The sequence below is a fragment of the Sarcophilus harrisii genome, chromosome 4 (genome assembly GCF_902635505.1).
Source record: "Sarcophilus harrisii chromosome 4, mSarHar1.11, whole genome shotgun sequence".
Classification (NCBI taxonomy): Eukaryota; Metazoa; Chordata; class Mammalia; order Dasyuromorphia; family Dasyuridae; genus Sarcophilus; species Sarcophilus harrisii.
In genome coordinates this window covers 372779337-372795720 of record NC_045429.1, presented here as the reverse complement: position 1 = coordinate 372795720, position 16384 = coordinate 372779337, and the positions used below count along the sequence as shown (strand labels likewise).

Genomic DNA, 16384 nt, shown 5'->3' with positions numbered 1-16384 from the left:
TCTAACTGTTTTCTATTTTAAAAAAATGTTATCTGATGTTGTTAAATCATTTTTTATTTCCAAAAATATCCCCCTCCCTCCTCTACCTAGCGAGCCAATTAATTTTTGGAACAAAGAATACAAGAGAAGTTAAAAAAATCAGTTTATCAAAACTAACCAAGTGAAGAAGATGCATGAAGATATGTGATATTCCACACTCAGAATCTTCAGCCTCTGCAAATAAGAGAGTAGTGTTTCTTCATTTCTTTTCTGAGGCTGGGCTTGGTTAACTAATTACACGGAATTCAGTTTTACTCCCCCTCCTACTTTCTGTTTACATTGTTGTAGTTCTTGTGCATATTGTTTTCTTGGTTATGATCATTTCACTTTACATTAGTTCATATTAATCTTATGTCACTTCTCACAGTTTAGCTAGCCATTAAAATTCATGCACTAAAATTTGTTTATCCATTACTAAATCTGGAAATTTGAACAGTATTATGGGGAAAGTGGGAGCTTTGGATGATAGGTCTAACTGTTTAGAGTCATTTAGAGATTAACTTGTCCAGGGAAAACTAAATTTATCATATTTCATTGTGTCAGACCACAGAATTCTTTGAATCCAGGACCAAGACAGAGAATCAAATGGAATGGAATGAACAGAAACATATTTAAGGGCTTTTTGTGTGCCAAGAACTCTGTTGTATTCTGGACATATAAATAGGAAATCAAGACAACCCCTGTTCATGAAGAGCTAATACTCTAATTGGGGCAGACAATACATGTAGAACAATTCAGCTATAGGATGTGTGGACAGTCCAAGTCGTCCTGAGAGTGCAGTCACAGGACTGATGGCAAGGTCCAGAGATCTTTGGGGTGTACTCTTGGGAAGGGGGGCCGGAAGAAGGGGTTCCAGTGCCAGGACTTTGGGGTTATTTCTGAGAGGGCAAGACTCCATCTGGGGACATTTTAGGATGAATGAATCCTCTTCCATTCAGAAGTAATGATGGATTAGGTGTGTCACAGGCCTTCCATTAATTTTCTGGATGACAGTGATAAATTTTGTTGTTGTTGTTGTTCAGAGACTTATTATAGGTGTGTTCCAAACTACCAACTGTGCTGTACACAAAGGAATTTCCCTGATCTCATAATAAATAGTTAAAGCCCCAATTGCGTAATGATGCTTTATATCATAGTTTTCATTTTGTTATCAACTTTTTCTTAAATTTAGTCTTGGAAAAGGACAAATTTCTTAGCTTATCCTAATGTAATACATTCTAGGACTGTTATCCTGGTTTGGGTTCTCCAAAAACAAGAACTTATGATAACAGATATTGTTTAACTCCCTTTTATCCCCTTCCCCTTTTTTTGAAACTACCTTGAAACAAAAATCTATGCCTATGTGTTGGGTTTTTTTCTTTTAATCTTTTGTTTTCTGCCAACAGGTTCCCCCCAACGAGTTAATGGTAAAGTTCGAGGAAGGATCTTTGTAGGGAATAGCCAAACTCCCATTGTCTTTGAGAATACCGACCTCCATTCTTACGTTGTGATGAATCATGGGAGATCTTACACAGCCATCAGCACCATTCCTGAGTCTCTGGGCTATTCTTTGGTACCTCTGGCTCCAGTAGGAGGGATCATTGGATGGATGTTTGCCGTGGAGCAGGAAGGATTCAAGAATGGATTCAGCATCACTGGTAATTTCCTTATATCATAATCTATGGATCAACTGGCCTTTTTCTAGAGTGCTTGTGGAGGGTGGAGATGGGGGTGGATATTGAAACATATTCCCTGCAGTGGGAAACATTTTGAGGATCATTTTGGTATTTGTAGGCAGAGCACTTTATTAAGTATATTTTTTATAATAGTATGAAGGCCAAAGGTACTCTCAATTTTCAATGAGGAATTCTGACAATGTCTTGATCTAGAGGTAGAGTAACTGGTAATATGAAATTTTTTGGCAACACAAGTGATTTCCATCAATGCTTACATAACAACATAATCCTCAGCCTGAGTTTATATAGACTGCCACATTTTGTAGGCTATTAGGTCTCAGGTTCAAAATTTAAGCAGCATTTCCATATATATAAAGAGGGAAAACCAATATTTATTCTTTTTTTTTTAATCTCTGGACTTCAGTTTCCTTAGATTCAAAATGAGTAGATTGGCCTAGATGATTTCTAAAGTTTTTTCTAGTTCTAGATCTTATGTTCAAAAAAAATAATTAAGCAGTAGCTAATTCTTGACTTTGTGAATAAAGAAAGCTCTTTTATAACTAAATCATTGTCTTTCAAAATCTCCATTAATCATTCAAAGCATAGAGAATAGTATGTGCACAGAGCTTCTGCTTGTTCCCTCCCAGATGAATGTAAATGGGTAAATCCCACATAAATTCAAAAAACTTGTCTTCAAGTCTCCTCCAACTTTAAGTGCTCAATGCCCCATACTTATTTTTTCCCTTTCCTTTTCTATCTACCAAAACAATAAAGTATTGGAAATCAATCTATAGATGTATCAATTAGATAATTGTCAAATAGATTATTTTCACTATGTTACCTCATCTAGCATCTGTATGTTGTTGTGTTTTCATCTCTAATTGTGGAATAAAAAATTTCTCTTCTTGTCTTCTTTCCTATCTATGCAAAAGGCAGGTTCTTTCCTCCCCTCACATTATCCCAGTGACTCTCCTTTCCCTCCTTCCCTTTTATTCTGCTCTTAAACTCCAAGTTACATACATCATGTTTCCTACCATTTCTGGCATTATTTTAGTTCCTACTTAATAATACTTTCCTGTTGGAACCTCCTGGGATACATCCTTACACTACCTGGATTACATTTCTCCTAGTACCAATCTTTCTTATGAAGAAATAGATCATTGAAATTCATCCTGGTTGTTAATGGAGCAATTCTTGAGTGTGGAATTAAAATTCTTCCTCTACCTCATTATATTATATCTGCTGAGTCTTCACCTCCCATAAATATTTGTCGATTAATTAGGACATGTCTTGAAACATAGTGCATCTTTCTTAAACATCCTCCCTAATTATCATCACAGATGTTCATTTAATAAACATTTATTAAGTGCTTGCTGTGTACATTTCATTTCAGGATACAAATGAAGCAGAAAACAGGATTTTCCCCCTTAGGTTGTTTATAATCTAGGAAGCAAGACATACCAGAAACAACTAGAGAATATAAACAAATTAAAGATAACATTACATTACTTCCTTAACTGTGACCATGTTTGTGAGGGGTCACTATGTGTTTTTTAAACCAACCATTTGGTTGGTGGTCCAACCATTAAGATATTCTAATTTCTAAATGTTAACATTATCTCTTCTAGGCTTAATCATAGTCCAAGAGTTATGTGATGATCTTATAATAGTTTAATAGTAGGAACTGATATTTTTGTTGTTTTTTAAGATTTATATGGATTTTTATGTATATTATCTCATTGGAACTTCACAATAGCCATGTGAGACAGTTACTACAAATTTTACTATCTCCATTTTTCAGATAAGAAAACTGAGGAATCATAGATTTTAGAATTTGGAAGGGGACCTTATGGTCATTTAATCTACCCCCTCATTTTACAGATGAGGAAACTGAGACCCAGAGAGATTAAGTGGCTTGCTCAAAGTCCCCTTGATGTAAGTACTAGTCAGAATTTGAACTCAGATCCTCTAATTTCAAAGGGAAAACTTTTTATTCTGTACTGCCCTAATAAAATTCTTATTGTTTGGTAGCACAGGATGAAAATTTGAATTCTCACTTCTCAAGAAAACTATATATTTTTTCCTCTTTGGGGTGATCAGAGTACAGCCTTACATGTTTTCTTTGTAGCCAAAGGTTTAGCATGTCTATCATGAAGTCCAAACCATATCCCTTTTCAAATGACTTTTGATGATTGCAAAATATTTCAGGGTAAACACAGAAACCTGAAATTGAGTCTTGTGTTTTTCCAACATGATATTTTGGAGAATGATTTTGTTACCCTGTTTTAAGCTAGTCTCCCAGCTTCACTGTCTTCTTCCCAAATGTCCAGCATATCAAAGGGTTGAGATATCATTTCAACTCAAATTTTTAACCTCCACTGAGGGCTCATTCAGATTTAGTCTCTTTTTAATAGTTAAATGTCAATCAGCTTTTTTTGGAAACACGTTATTGATTTTATTTTTTAGATTACTTTAATGACAATCATCTTTTATTGGAAATGTGTCATTGATTTTATTTTTTAGATAACTTTTTTTTTCCTACAAACTACCCTCCTACAAAGCTCTCCCTTGAAACAAAGAAATACTTTCAAGCAAGGCAAATTGATATGTTGACCATGCTTGACAATATACAACTTATTCCATATTAGTAGCTCAGCACCTCTCTGCCGAGATGAGGAAAGCATTCCATCCTCAAAGGTCAAGATTTCAATCATCCTGTCTCATCCCATTATTCTTTCTGTGCTGATCCCTCTGCCTCACGCAGTTCTGCATTTCAAAATTAAATATACCACCATCATATGACTTTAGTTTGCAGGCAAACATTAAACAGAACTTGTTTTATCTGAAGACATTTTTGGCTTGAAGAAGAACCTACAAATTAGGAATAGCAAAAGTACTTATAAGATGCCACATTGTGTGTGTGTTGGCTCTACCCATGTAGCTTCCAAATTTCACAACTTCCTTTGACTTTGAGTCATTGTATAGGCAGAACATGATGTTTTCTATTATATTATAACTAACAAATTATGCACCAAAAATTTTCATCTAGCCCTGTGTGTCCTATAATTTGAATGCTTTAAGAGCTGAATCTGAGGCAAAGTTTAACACATGAGAGTCAATAACTTTGGAATCTGAGTAAATTTAAGAAGATAGCTTATATATTCCCATCCATGGACTTTTTTGCCAGTCCAATTTGGTAGACAAAAAGAGTCTTTTATATTCACTAACAATATTTGTTCACTCTTATATTTCTATTCTCATTACTTCTCATCCTTCTCTATAGCCCCTGGACCTTAGCCTTATGGGTGGAGCTTAGGTAACAGTATAATGGGAATAGACAAATGTGGGAAAGACAAAGATAGGGGTAGATAGGAAAATTCTAATTTTAGTTTATTTTAAATTAACGTCACTCTCATATCTGAGAGGAAACTCTTCACCACCTCCTCCACCTCAACTCCAGATTGAATTCTCTTTGAAACAAAGAAAAACATTAGGGAAAAAATATTATATACAGCAACCACATCTAATGATAAATTCCTCCTTTTTCTCTAATAGTCCCCTGCCTCTTTTCCAGGAGGAGAAAGGTATGAGAAATTCATTTTTCAGGAATGGATGTTTCATCCTCCCTCCATCAAGGAATGTGATGTGGCTGGACCACTTTCAGAAGTAGTATGCTTTTTAGAAAAGTTCTGATAGTGGTGGTAGATTGTACTAAGCCATTATCTTGCTTTATCAGCTTCTGCTGATTATGCGTTAACATGCTTTTTGTAAAATCACTAGAGAGCAGGCAACTAGTAGCCATGTAGCAGAAGGTCAATTGGCTCTAGGAGAGTTAAACTCATGATTCCAGTCACTTTTATATGTGGTCTCTGACCAAATTAAAGGAGCCAACATAGACTCTTTTTTATTTTTAATTCCACAGCATATTAAACATCTATTAGACGTAAGAATGGACAAGATATGATAATGGCTCAAATTTCTATAATGTTTTAAGGTTTGTAAAATATTTTATATATGCTGTCTTATTCGATCCCAGAACAATCCTGGAAGGAAGGCATTAATTACCACTATGCATTTTTTTTAAACAAATGAGGAAACTAAGTCATATAAGAGTCCAAGTGAGTTGCCTTAGATCACAAAGCCTTTAAGTGCAACACAGACTTTTATAAATATATCAAGGTCTGATTTTTCTTATGCAGCAAGAGAATTGTGTGAATATGTTTACATATGTTGGATTTAACATATATTTTAACATGTATAACATATATTGTTATCACTTGCCATCTGGGGAGGAAGTGGGGGAAAGGAGAAAAAAATCTGAAACAGAAGGCTCTGCAAGGGTCATTGTTGAAAAATTATCCATGCATTTGTTTTGAAAATAAAAAGCTTTAATAAAAATAAAATATATTCAAGGAAAGTTCAAAACTCCCAGAAGATCACAAAGCCATTAAGTGCAACACAAACTTTTATAAATATATTCAAGGAAAGTTCAAACCTCCCAGAGGCTCAATGTGATAACTTTTTTGTTTGTCATTTGGAATTAAGCATGAGTTTATTGCTGCCTCAGTAATGGGATGCACAAGCTGATTACTCTGCAGTAATCATACTGGCTTGATTTTGCAGGAGGAGAGTTCACCCGTCAAGCTGAAGTGACTTTTGTTGGGTACCCGGACAAGTTGGTTATAAAACAGAAATTCAATGGCATTGATGAGCATGGCCACTTGACCATCACTACAGAACTGGATGGACATGTCCCTGAGATCCCATTTGGCTCCACTGTCCAGATAGAACCTTACACTGAGCTCTACCATTATGCCAACTCTGGTACGTCCATGTGTCTAAATGCAGTGATCTGTGAACCATACACTACTTAATTAAAAATCACACTTATCCTAAATTCAATGCAGGTTTATTAAGTGCTACTATGGGGAGAGAAAGCTATAATTCTTACCTTAGTAAGGGAAATAATATAGAGGTAAAATTATCTTGCCTATTAGAATTCAAGCACCTAGGCAAAGTAAGTCTAGAAAGCAATAATGTACTAAAAAAATCGGAGAAAGAAGGAATATGTAGAGGCAAAAATATCGATCTTCATAAAGGAAAAGTAGTTTTATTTCTCCTATTCCAATCTTTTAGCTGCAAGGATTATAAGCAGAAAGTATTTGGTCTGCTAAAGTCTTAGGATATCATTTCTCAAATCTCCTTCAAGATTTCCTTCCTTACTGTTAATACTTGTTATCTCTCTTCCTTTTACAGTTATCACATCTTCCTCCACCCGGGAGTATAAAGTGACTGAACCTGCTCAAGATGGTATCAGTTCTACAAAGACCTATACTTATCAATGGAGGCAGACCATTACCTTCCAGGAATGCACTCACGAGCAACAGTCTCTTCCTCCCACTCAGCAACTTTCTGTGGATAGTGTATTTGTCTTATACAATACGGATGAGAAGATCTTGAGATATGCTTTGAGTAATTCAATTGGTCCTATTGGGGGTACGTAAAGCAGTAGTTTTGTTTGTGTGTGTGTGTTTTAAATTCATGCTTTGATTTTCCTTACCCTTTCTTTGACTCTCAGTGTCTAGCATGATTTTGCAAGGTGGAATGAGGAGGGGAAGGATGTGCAAATACATCCTTTTGCCCAAAGACTAAAATACAGTGCTTAATCTAAAATGTGGGTCACCTGTTATCCTGTTCCATATCTAAGAGATAGTTAAGTGCTGTCTTAAGCAGAAATGAAGAGCTCATGTAGAACTTACCATCCTTCTTTTTCAAAGTCAAGAATAAAGCCAAAGGCATTCCACTGAGTGCTTAGACTTAGAAAATTAATTTCAACATCTCTGCTTTTTCAGATGGCTCCCCTGACTCATCTCAGAATCCTTGCTACACGGGTACCCATGGTTGCGACACAAATGCAGCATGCCGCCCAGGTCCAGGAAGTCAGTTTGTTTGCGAGTGTTCCATTGGCTTCCGAGGAGATGGACAGATTTGCTATGGTATGGCTGCTAATCCTGAGTTGGGAAGAGTTGGGAGAGTTGGGAGAGTTGGGAGAGGAAGTTAAAGACACAGGATCAAAACCATTTTACCACTTCTCACTAATTATGCTCATTCTTGAGTTCAGGGTCCATTAGCTTTTTCCTACGTGTTAGCAGAGACCACTAGTTCATGACTCAGAAGTGTCATGAATTTATTCATGTCTTTTAAAACATACCATCATTGTTCCCAAATGCTAGGATTGTTTATGGGAACTAGGATCCAGGGCCAGAATCCCTTAAGCCAGATATAGAGGCTCCCTCACTTTGGGTACAGAATAACTCTAAGGATTTGTATTCATATGCCCTTTCTCCCTCATAATCATTCCTTAAGGTTTTACTACCAGAATTCATATTTGGACAACTTGCCTCTTCCCCTCCCACTGACTCCTTAAGAATTTACTATGTGATGTTAAGTGTTGGGATACAAATATTGGCAAAAAGAAAGACAACCCCTGTCCTCAAAGTGTTTATGTTCTAATAGTTGAAGATAACATGAAAAAGGAAGCTGAAAAGTATATAGAGAGGTAAAGGTGAGAATGAAGGTTCCTGATGTGGTAGGAAACAATTTTAATGTTCAGAAAATAAGGAGAAAGGCTGGAAAGGAAATGAAGGCTGGCTAGCCTGGACCCCCCACAAAATGGAAGCCCTAGGAGGAGCGAGTCTTGTGGAGAAATATTTCAGGGGAAGAAGGTTCCAAGTAATAGCCAAGGAAATTAAATTTTTCAGGATAAGGAGACCTTAGGGAAATGCTCCCTGTTCTGTTTTTTCTCCCTCCCCCTCTCTCCTTTCTTCTCTACCTCTTATCCCCATCTCTCTCCAAGGCCTGCTGCCTACCGTTCCCCAGTATTCTCAATTTTTAATATATGAATGGAAAAAGTACCTCAAGTACCTCAAGAATCTCTAAACCTGAGTAGTTCTAAATTTGAGAGTCTTTTATTATATTTTGCCTGGCATAGTGTTTTCAGGAAGCAGAAAAGCAGGTAAATCCAAATTAGGTAATACCCTAATAGAAATGCTTGGATTTGTCAGGGATAAGTTGAATGAATTAATTTAACAAAATGCATATGAGAGGGTCAATTGGGTTCAGAGATTTAAAACTGGAAAGGACATTAGAGTTTATCAAGTCTAGTTTATTTTATGGAGGCGGACACAGAAGGCCAAGGATGTTCATTGATAGGACCCAAGTCACAGAGGTGACTTAATACTAAATACCAGAGGTACATCCAGAGTTGCTGCTCTTCCCACTGTCCCATGTGGTCTCATGGTAGCCTTTATTAATAGCCCTTTGTGAGACATCAAGTTTGATGAATAAAATTTATAGTGTAGTTGGTAAAATGATAACCATACAACAGCAATAAATGAAAAAGTTAAAAACATATGGAAGTTGCTGACATCTCTTCCAGGGGCACATTTCCCCTATAATTCCCCATTTCTTCCCTCCAAACTACACTCAAATGTGTTTCGCCTTTCTGCCAGATGATTTCACCTTCAAAGAGTCAAACTATAAGTTAATATCACATAACATAAACTTAAACTGCAGTTCCCAGATTGCAGCGTTTTGGATTTCATCTATTTTTCATACCTTACCTTATAGATGATTTGATTTTCAAGTAAAAAAGTTCCTGCCCTGTGACATTAATATGCGAGAGACAGCCAGTTATCTTAAAATTTCATTTGAAAGAAAATAGCATTTTCATCAATGCCATCTTGAAAAAAATTTTCTTGAGGTTATTATCTAGGAAGGCATGAACACATTTTGCCTTTTGTCCTATCATTATTTTCTCATTCTGGCTTGTTAACAATATGGAATGTTATTATTTTCTTATTCAAGCTATTCATTGTTCTGAGCTACCAAATCATGACTCAGAGTGTCAGAGACTTATGTCAAAAGGCCTTTAATCTGAAATTGCATTAAGCAAATCACTTTGTGTATTATTCCAACATAATATAGGGATAATAGGGGAAATAGCATTGAAAGTGAATTAAGTCTTTCCTGTCTGACTGGATGTGCTTATTGAATTTCATGCCTACAGCTAGCTATACTCTAATACAATAAAATCTGATGAGCAAAGTGGGACTGCCTTTGATCAGTCATCAGATGGGCATTCTATGGTTCGAATTGCCTAATAAGTTTAATTATCCAAGTTCTGCTACTTGACAGAATACATCTGTGTGTTTCTTCAGAGGTTAGGAATTTCTGAAAACGGTACTTAAATAGTGTTCACAGAATGTATAGCACTGGAGGCACTGAGCCCCAGTCCTAAAGTAGTTTATAATTTCTTAGGAGACAAAAATAGATAAGTATATAATGGATAAAATATGGGAAAAGCAAATATACCAAAGTAAAAATAAAAACAGGGATAATAATAACTAGCATTTATATAGTGCTTTAGGGGTTGCAAAATGCTTTACAAATATTATTTCATTTTATCCTCACAACAATCTCTCGTGTTGTAGATGTGGAAAATGAGACTTGAAATGAGTTGCCCAAAATCACACAGCTAATAAGTATCTGAGGCTATGTTTGAATTCAAGTCTTCCTAAATCTAGGTATATGCTGATAAGAGTAAATGTGTAGGTCAATGATTTTACTGAAGGTTGAAGAGTGATGGTTATGACAAGGAAGAAAGGAAACATGCATTTATTAAGTGCTTACTATTTACAGTTACTGTGTTAAGCACCGGGGAATCAAATGCAAATAAAAAGAAAGACAGTCTATGCACTCAAAAAAAACTTACATTTTAAAAGGAAACTGAAATGTTGGAGGGAGTGGGTACAGAAAGGTGGGAAATTAAATATAATGGGAAGGCATGATTTTGAAGTCCAGAAAATCAAGAACAAAGCTTGGAAGGAATGAAGACAGGCTGGCCTGAGTTCCAGAAGAGACTCAATCAATGAAAGAAGGTAGGTGACTCCTGAACAGGGACATTCCAGAGTGAGTAGGACACAAGTAATAGGATGTTACAGAGTGAGAAGGCCTTATGTGGTAAAGTAAATTCAGTGCTGAGATAGCAATAGAGGGCTGATTTCAAAGTTCAGAAAAAGAATGAAGGGAACTTGGCTTGGGCCCTTCACAAAATGAAGAGTTAAGAATTAATAGGGGAAATATTTTCCTGGAGAAGAAAGGATGTCTGAGAACTTAATTTTATGATCTATAAGTGTATACAATAATATGTAAGTGACAGTTATTTCTTCTCTCCCTTCATTGAGGCAAAAAAAAAAAAAAAGAAAAGAAAAAGATAATGATTCAAACTGAAAAAGGTCAAATTTTAATTAGTCCATTATCAATACCTCATATTATGAGGATTATTAAAGCTTGTATCAATGGAGCAAAAGCTCTGTAACAGACTATGTCTACTTTTTGAAAATCAGTCTAGATAAGTATCAAGAAGCTCATTACTTGTTGGCAGTTACTAGCCCCTAGATGATGAATTTTTTTTGCCTATGGTAATTCAGGAAAAGAAGTTAGAAATGACCTTTGGTTCAGTGTGACTCTTCTGTTTCTGTAATGTCAATTGAAGAATAGGAGAAAAGGGGACAAAGGGTGCTAAGATTCACCCTTCATAAACATTAACTTCTTTGTTGATATACCAAATGTAAGATTCTCATCCCCTGACTAACGAGTGGACATATTCATGGAAAGAATGGAAACACCAATCTTAATGTTCTTGCTGTAAATGAAATCAGAAGATAAAAGGAAGTTGCAGCTAAAAGAAAAATAGCTCACAGATTATACCTGAAGAGGCAAATGAAGAAATAAGTAGAACTGGTTTTAGCATGCCTCTAAAGGCAACAAGAAGCAACATGTGGTAAATATCTTCTAGGATTGCATTACTTGTGATAAATATTTTTTAAAGTTATTATGAAATAATGACAGCTTATTAACAATATTGGTGGCAATATTGCAATGTTGACTATCTAGTCTTATTACAAAAAAATGAACCTGATTATATTTTGATAGGAAATAACTGATTTTGCAGATGGAAGTGATATCTTAATCCCCAGTTCTGTCTGATGTCAGACGATTTGTTGGAACATTTAACAAAATCAGTATAAATTTGGAAGAAAAACTAAAACATGAGAAGGCATTATGTGAGACTAAAATAAATTCAACCTGACCTATTTGAATAAGGTGATGATGGTGAAAAGTAGGAAATGGATAAAAGACTTTTGAGGATATTAAAACAGACCAAAGAAAATGAAATATCAAAAGAAGCTAGAAACTACATCAGATAGCAGACCCAACAATGAACAGAATCCAAGTTCTATCCATGGTGTCTATTGTTAATTTTTAAAAATGCATTGAGCTTGGTAAAGGAAAACGTTGCCTTAAAGCAAGGGTTTCTAATACTTAACAAGAGCACCAGATTGAGTAGTGAAGAAATCCAAGGAGAAAACATAGCAAATCATCTTTTTTTCAGCCCAGGAAGCAGGAACGGAAGTCAAATAAATAGCTGTTGTGTCTGTCTTGATCCAAGAGCTGTACTGTGGATCTAGTATGGCCTTAGGAATGGATCTGTAGTAAGCACAGGGTTATTAACCTGTGTTCAAAAGTAAGAAGTGACCATAGATCCGGTAAAGATTGGGCCTGATTGCAATGGAATAGAAATAAGAGCTAGCCTGCATCTATAACGCAAAAATCTCAGATCAAAAGAGTAGTTATACTTCATGTTGCATCAGAACACTCAGGAACCACTGAAAATTTGCACATCTCCAACCTGAGCTGCTCCTGTGATCTTTAAAGAACCCAGCACTAAATGCCTAAAGAAAATAGTAGCACACTTCCAAAAAGTACAAAACAGTACTTAACAGGCTGCTGATATTCCCCCCAAAATTGTACAGAATCTAGATCTAATACAAAGCTCCATTTTAGGAACTGAAGTTTGAATAATGAGAGAGAGAAAGAAAAAAAGAGAGGGAGAGAGAGAGAGAGAAAGAGAGAGAGAGAGAGAGAGATTGAGAATCTTATGATGAAGAGCAGAATGCCCAAGACTCAAACTCAGAAGAATGATTTCCAAAATACCAATAAGCAATGCCTCAAAGAAGAACACACCTTGGCTATAAGGTCAACTGGGATTCTTGGAAGAAATGAAGCAAGATTTTAAATGTGTGTATGTGTGTGTATGTGTTGTAATATATATATATATATATATATATATATATATATATATATATATATATATATATATTTAGGTAAATAGATAGAAGAAATAATTGAAAAAGAAATGAGAGTTATGGAGGTAAGTCTTAGAAAGAGGATTAATAGCTTAATACCAAAGATACAAAACCTTACCCAAAACAACAGCTTTCCCTCTCTAAAAATGAACCAAATAGAAATTAATGGCTCTATGAGACAAAAAAAAGTACTAAAACAAAGTGAAAAAAACTTAAAAGAAAAAAAATTGTAAGCTATCTTATATAAAACATAACTAACAGAAAAGAGATCAAGGAGAGATAATTGTAAAATCACTGCATTATTTGAAAGTCATGACCCCAAAAAGAGAGCCCATATACCATACTTCAAAAAATCATGAAACCTACAACCTATTGGATTACACAACCTATTGGAATCAATGAGCAAAATGAAAATAGAAAAAATTCATCAGTCACCTCATGATAGAAACCTCTCAAATTAGAATGTCTAAGAATATCATAGCCAAAATACAGAAGCTTCCAAAACAAAGATAATATAAATATTCAAAAAGAAAGAATTCAGATATGAAGGGGTCATTGTCAAGATTTACCAGCTACTACAATATAAAGAATGGAAAGCTTGAAATATGATGTTCCCAAAAGCAAAAGATAGAGGTGTACAATCAAGAATATTTTACCCAGCAAAAATGAGTATAATTCTACAGGATAAAAAATTGCAGATGAAATAAGGAATTCCAAGCATGCTTGATGAAAACATCAGAACTGTGTAGAGATTTTAAAATACAAAAACAGGAGTCAGTGGAAATTTTTAGATAGTAGGTTGGTTTGCCATTTTCTTCTTTAGTTCATTGTTACAAATGAGAAAAGAGAAAACAGCTAAGTAAATTACCCAGGGTCACATTGTTACTAAGTGTCTCAGGACATTTCTGAACTAGGGAAGATGAGTCTTCCTGATTTCAAGCTCAGTACTCTATTCATTGCACTACCTCGCTGTTCCCAAATAAATGCAAATGAGCAGACAGGACTATATAAGAATGAAATGTTTATATTCTAATAGAGGAAACTGATATGAGTGAGCTCCCCAAACTCTAATTTTATCATGGGTATAAAGGGATCCAAAATAAACAAAGGGCTTTTGTTATGTTCTAATGATCTTAAAAGCAGTGATGTAGAGCAGGTAGGTGGAACAGCAGATAGAATACCAGGCCTGAAGTCAGAAAGACCCGTTTTCTTTAGTTCAAATTTAGTCCCAAACATTTGCTAGTTGTGAAACTCTGGACAAGTCACTTTAACCTTATTTGCCTTACTTCCTTATCCATAAAATAAGCTGGGGAAGAAAATGACAAACCATTCTATTATCTTTGTGAAGAAAATCGAACACCAAATTAAACATTGAAAGCACAATTAATTTCAGTATTATATAAACTGTTTATTAAAAAAGGGGGGAAAAAGAGATACTCCTAAATTCCTTCTCTGATATAAATATGTTCTTGAAACCTAAACCAGGAAGAACCAAAAGAATGTAAATTATAGACCACTGATGCAAAAAAAAAAAAAAAATTAAGTAAAGTATTAGCAAAGACACTGCAGCAATGTGTTACAAAGATTATATGCTGTTACCAGTAATGCAGAGTTGGTTCAATAATGTGAAAATTCTAAGCTATGCTATGATAATAAGAAAAAATATGTGATTATATCAGTAAATGTAGTTTTTGCCCAAATATGCCAATTTCTATTAAATTGCTAAAAATTAGAAATACATGAATCTTTCTTTAATATGACAAGTTGTATTTAATTTAAAACTAAGAATCAGAAATATATGTAATGGGGTTAATGTTGAGACTTTTCCTATAAGATCAGGAATAAGATAGAAATGACCATTATTTCTACTATTTGATATAGTGTTAGAAATTCTGGGTATATTAATAAGAAGAAAAAAGGGAAAAGGAAATAGAGGGGGAAAGGACACAAAATAATTGTTTTTTGCAAATCATTGGATGGTTTACTTAGGAAAACTTAGAGAATCAACTAAATTTAATTTGAACAATAAATTTATTATAGGATATAAGATAAATGCAAATAAATTATTAGCATTTTTGTAATTTGCCAAGAAAACTAGCAGAAAGTGATAATAAGAAATTCCTTTTAAAAGAACTACAGGAGGTATAAAATACCTTCTAATATTAAGAAGTGCCTATCATTTGGAAAATCTTGAAAAATAATAGTTCATTTTAGTGGAATGGAATGCTATTGAGTTATAAGAAATGAGGAAATGGATGGTATCAGAGAAACCTATGAAGATTTGAATGAACTGATGCTTAGTGGGGTAAGCAAAAGCAGGACAATTTATGAAATAATAACATTGTAAAGACAAATAGCTTTAAAGGATTTAAGAACTCTAATCAATTTAATAATTAGCAGGGGAACCAATGATGTAGATACTATTTACCTTTTGACAATGGAGGATGCTCTTAAGACTCAGAATTCAATCATACTTTTTTTTGTTGTATCCAAGGCAAGAATCTGTTTCACTTTAATGTATATTTGTTGTAAAACTTTCATTTTTCTTTTTTTTTTTAACTCAGTCTGGGGAGATGGGAGACAAAGATACATGCTAATTGAACAACAAAATTAATTTTTAAAAGAATTGTACTGTATTAGCTGAAAGGAAATGATCTAGTCATATAATGAAAGGAATACATAATTTATAACATAACATGATTGGTATTCATTCACTGTTGAATCATTTGAAGATAAGATACCAACAAGAATCCTACAGGATAAAGAAAGATAGATAGAAGAGTATTATGCCTTGTTCATTTTAATTCAATAAATATTAATTAAATGCTTAATACAAGAAGAATATTATGGTAGGTACAAAAGAAGATACAAAGATATAACATGCAAAATGAATTACTGTGTGGGTTTAAGGAAGGAACAGATGGGTGGTATGTCAATAGGCAAACATGAAGAGGAAAAACATTCTAGGAATAAGGAATATCATGAGCAAAATGATAAAGATGATAAAGTGCAGATCATGTTCACCTACTCTGTGAAGTAGGTAGGACATATAATTGGTATCTTTTGCATAGTGCTTTAAGGTTTGCAAAACACTTAAATATTATCTCATTTTGTCTTCACAACAATCCTAGGAAATAGGTACTATTATTCTCCCCATTTATAAATGAAGAAACTGAGGCAGGCAGTAGTTAAGAAGCTTGCCTGGGTCACACAGCTAATGAGCATTTGAGACTAGATTTGAATTTGGGTATTGTCCAGTTTTCTATCCTCTGTATCATTTAGCTGTCTCATTTTACCTCATTTTTAAAAAGTAGAGTAAACTAAGATTAGACATTGATTTGTCTGAATTTACATAGTTGGTGGAAGCAGCAGTATTTGAACTTTTTTTTTCTGTGTTCTGTACAAAAGGTTCAGAGAGACATCTGGGAGTGGAATTTTCTCCCAAGTTTTAGTGCAATAGAAAGTAGAAGACCCAAATGA

General features: G+C 34.6%; 1 protein-coding gene across 1 annotated transcript in view; it reads left to right on the top strand.

The window, feature by feature from the left end:
- Positions 1–16384, top strand: part of NID1 (nidogen 1) — a 107702-nt gene that overhangs the window by 31685 nt on the left and 59633 nt on the right. The window contains exons 6-9 of the mRNA XM_031966945.1: positions 1425–1676; positions 6318–6518; positions 6951–7190; positions 7547–7690. Coding sequence (XP_031822805.1) covers positions 1425–1676; positions 6318–6518; positions 6951–7190; positions 7547–7690 — 837 coding nt within the window. The remainder of the gene's footprint in view (positions 1–1424; positions 1677–6317; positions 6519–6950; positions 7191–7546; positions 7691–16384) is intronic.